Source organism: Chinchilla lanigera, unplaced genomic scaffold (genome assembly GCF_000276665.1).
Source record: "Chinchilla lanigera isolate Chin_1 unplaced genomic scaffold, ChiLan1.0 scaffold00007, whole genome shotgun sequence".
In the NCBI taxonomy this organism is placed as follows: Eukaryota; Metazoa; Chordata; class Mammalia; order Rodentia; family Chinchillidae; genus Chinchilla; species Chinchilla lanigera.
Genome location: NW_004955408.1, coordinates 2,684,390 through 2,686,626, shown reverse-complemented (window position 1 = coordinate 2,686,626; position 2,237 = coordinate 2,684,390). Strand labels below are relative to the sequence as shown.

The 2,237-nt window shown below is 53.6% G+C and overlaps 1 protein-coding gene across 1 annotated transcript in view; it reads right to left on the bottom strand.

Annotated features, from left to right (window-relative positions):
• The window catches only part of Lyrm7 (LYR motif containing 7), a 23,011-nt gene extending 20,774 nt beyond the window's left edge, over positions 1 to 2,237 (bottom strand). Inside the window, exon 1 of the mRNA XM_005376068.2 lies at positions 1,699 to 2,237. Coding sequence (XP_005376125.1) covers positions 1,699 to 1,716 — 18 coding nt within the window. The 5' untranslated portion in view covers positions 1,717 to 2,237. The remainder of the gene's footprint in view (positions 1 to 1,698) is intronic.

Here is a 2,237-nt window from a genome sequence, read left to right as displayed (position 1 = left end):
GCCGCTGAGCTAAATCCCCAGCCCCTTGTTTTTGTTTTTGAAGCAGGGTCTACTTGTGCTCCCAAAGCCAGCCTTGAACTCCTAGGCTTAAGCAACCCTCCTGCAGCTCCATATCTGGATGTTACCTCTTTTTGTGACCCTCCAGATCCGTTAAATCCTAGATATATCTTCACAAAGCACCCCTTATTTTTAACTTTAAGAGTTTATTATAATTATAATAACTTAAAAATCACACTGGGGGTCGTGGTGCACACTCCGAAGGCTGAAGCAGGAGGATAGCTTCAGAATTTGAGGCCAGGCTGTGCAACACAGTAACTTCAAAGCTAGCCTGAACTACATAGTGAGAGGCTGCCTCAAAAAATCAATGATAGGGCGGAGGACATAGCTCACTAGCACAAGCACCTGCCTGGCAAGCGCAATTCCTGGTACCAAAAACAAAACAAAACACTAAAAAAACAAAACAAAATTCAATGCTTAAATAAATAAATAATAAAATCTTCCCACCAGCTAGACTAGTTTATCAAAGCAAAGGTAGTCAGTTTATTGTCACATTCCATATGGTGAGACAGCATAACAGTACATACAGGTTAAATGTCAGCTGTATGGTTGCTTTTTGTTTTTTGTTTTGTACTGGGAATCGAACTCAGGGCTTTGCGCTGGCCAGGCAGGAGCTGGGCCCCTGAGCTATACCCCCGGTCCCATGTTAGCTGTTAACTGTACTAATAATATTTTCAATACTTTTTAAACGTTTTCCCCCAGTACTAGAGATTAAACCCAGGGCCTTCGTTCTGAGCTACATCCGCAGCCGTTTTTTAGTTTTTTGAGTCAGGTCACACTAAGTTGCCTAGGTTGGGCTCGACTTGCAGTCTCCCCGCGTCAGTCTCTCGGAGCGCTGGGACTCCAGGGGACGCCAAGGCGCCCGCGCACGGGACGCTTCGGCGCGCGCAGCTGCTGTGCCCCGCGCGAGTTCACGGCGACTGCTCGGCGGCTCCCCATCACTGACCAGCCGCAGCGCTGCTTTTCCCAGTGGTGTCGCAGCAGGCCACCTCTCCGTCTCTGCGGCGGCTTCTCCAGGGACAGCTACAAGTCCCGATGTAGGGACGCCCCCCAAGGCTGCGCTACCACTCAGCTATCGCTACAGCCCTTTTCTTTCTTTCTTTTTCTTTTTTTTTTGTCTTTTTGAGACAGGGTCTCGCTCTGCAGTTCAGACTGGCCTTGAGCTCACTTTGTAGCCCAGGCTGGTCTCGAACTCGCAGAGATCCTCCTGCCTCAGCCTCCCAAGTGCTGGGATTACAGGTATGCGCCACCACGCCCGGCTCAACCCTTTTCATTGTACTTTATTGTCCAGGCAGGACTGAAACTCTCAATCCTCCTGCCTCAGCCTCCCAGAGCTGGGCTGCCAGGTGTGCGCCGCCACGCCCGGCAGGACCGCATCTGGCGCCCTCCTTACGTCCCAGGGACGTGACAGGGGCCCTGCGACGATCAGCACCGCGGCGAGGAGAAGGCAGAGCGCAGTCGCCCCCAGCGGCAGAACCCCAGCGGCCGCCTCCCTCGCACCCGCGCACCCGCACGCCCCTCAGGCCGCTGGCGTCCTCCGCGAGGAGTCTGAGCCCCAGCCCAGACTCCACACGCTTTTCCCACGGCCACGGACCAGCCCTCCCCGTGGGCACCGCACCCACCCCCGCCCAGCCCTGTCACCTTGGCGGCCTGACCCATGGTTCTCCCGTGGCGGCCGCCGCTTCTCCAGCGGTCAAGTCGCCCCGCCTCTCGACAACCAATCACGACGTTCACCTCCCCGAGAGCCACGGCCCACGCGGCGAAACCAATCACCACGCAGCGTCTCCTTTGTAGCCCCGCCTTCCTCCTCGAAACAAGCCGCGGGAGAGACTTTGCTAAGCAGACAGCAACTGAAAAACCGCGAGAAGCCTCGAGGCTCAATTATGGCCTATAGGCGAACGGAAATGGCCTGGAAGCCATGTTTTCTAGGGGCAGAGTCACTTCCGGGCTCGAGTGTTTCTGGTGTACACACTGGGTTGCTATAAAATGAACTGCTTCCGCCTGTACTGTACATGTGATTACCTCCTGTTTAGGAATTATGGTCGCCTATTAACGAACCTGTATTTTAACCGCTCCTAGTTGTAACTTTGTCTTGGAAATGTGCACAAATAAGACCCAAGCCCTAACAACTACAACAGGTACTGATCGGAATGCTGACTTATAAAATTTATGATTTGTAC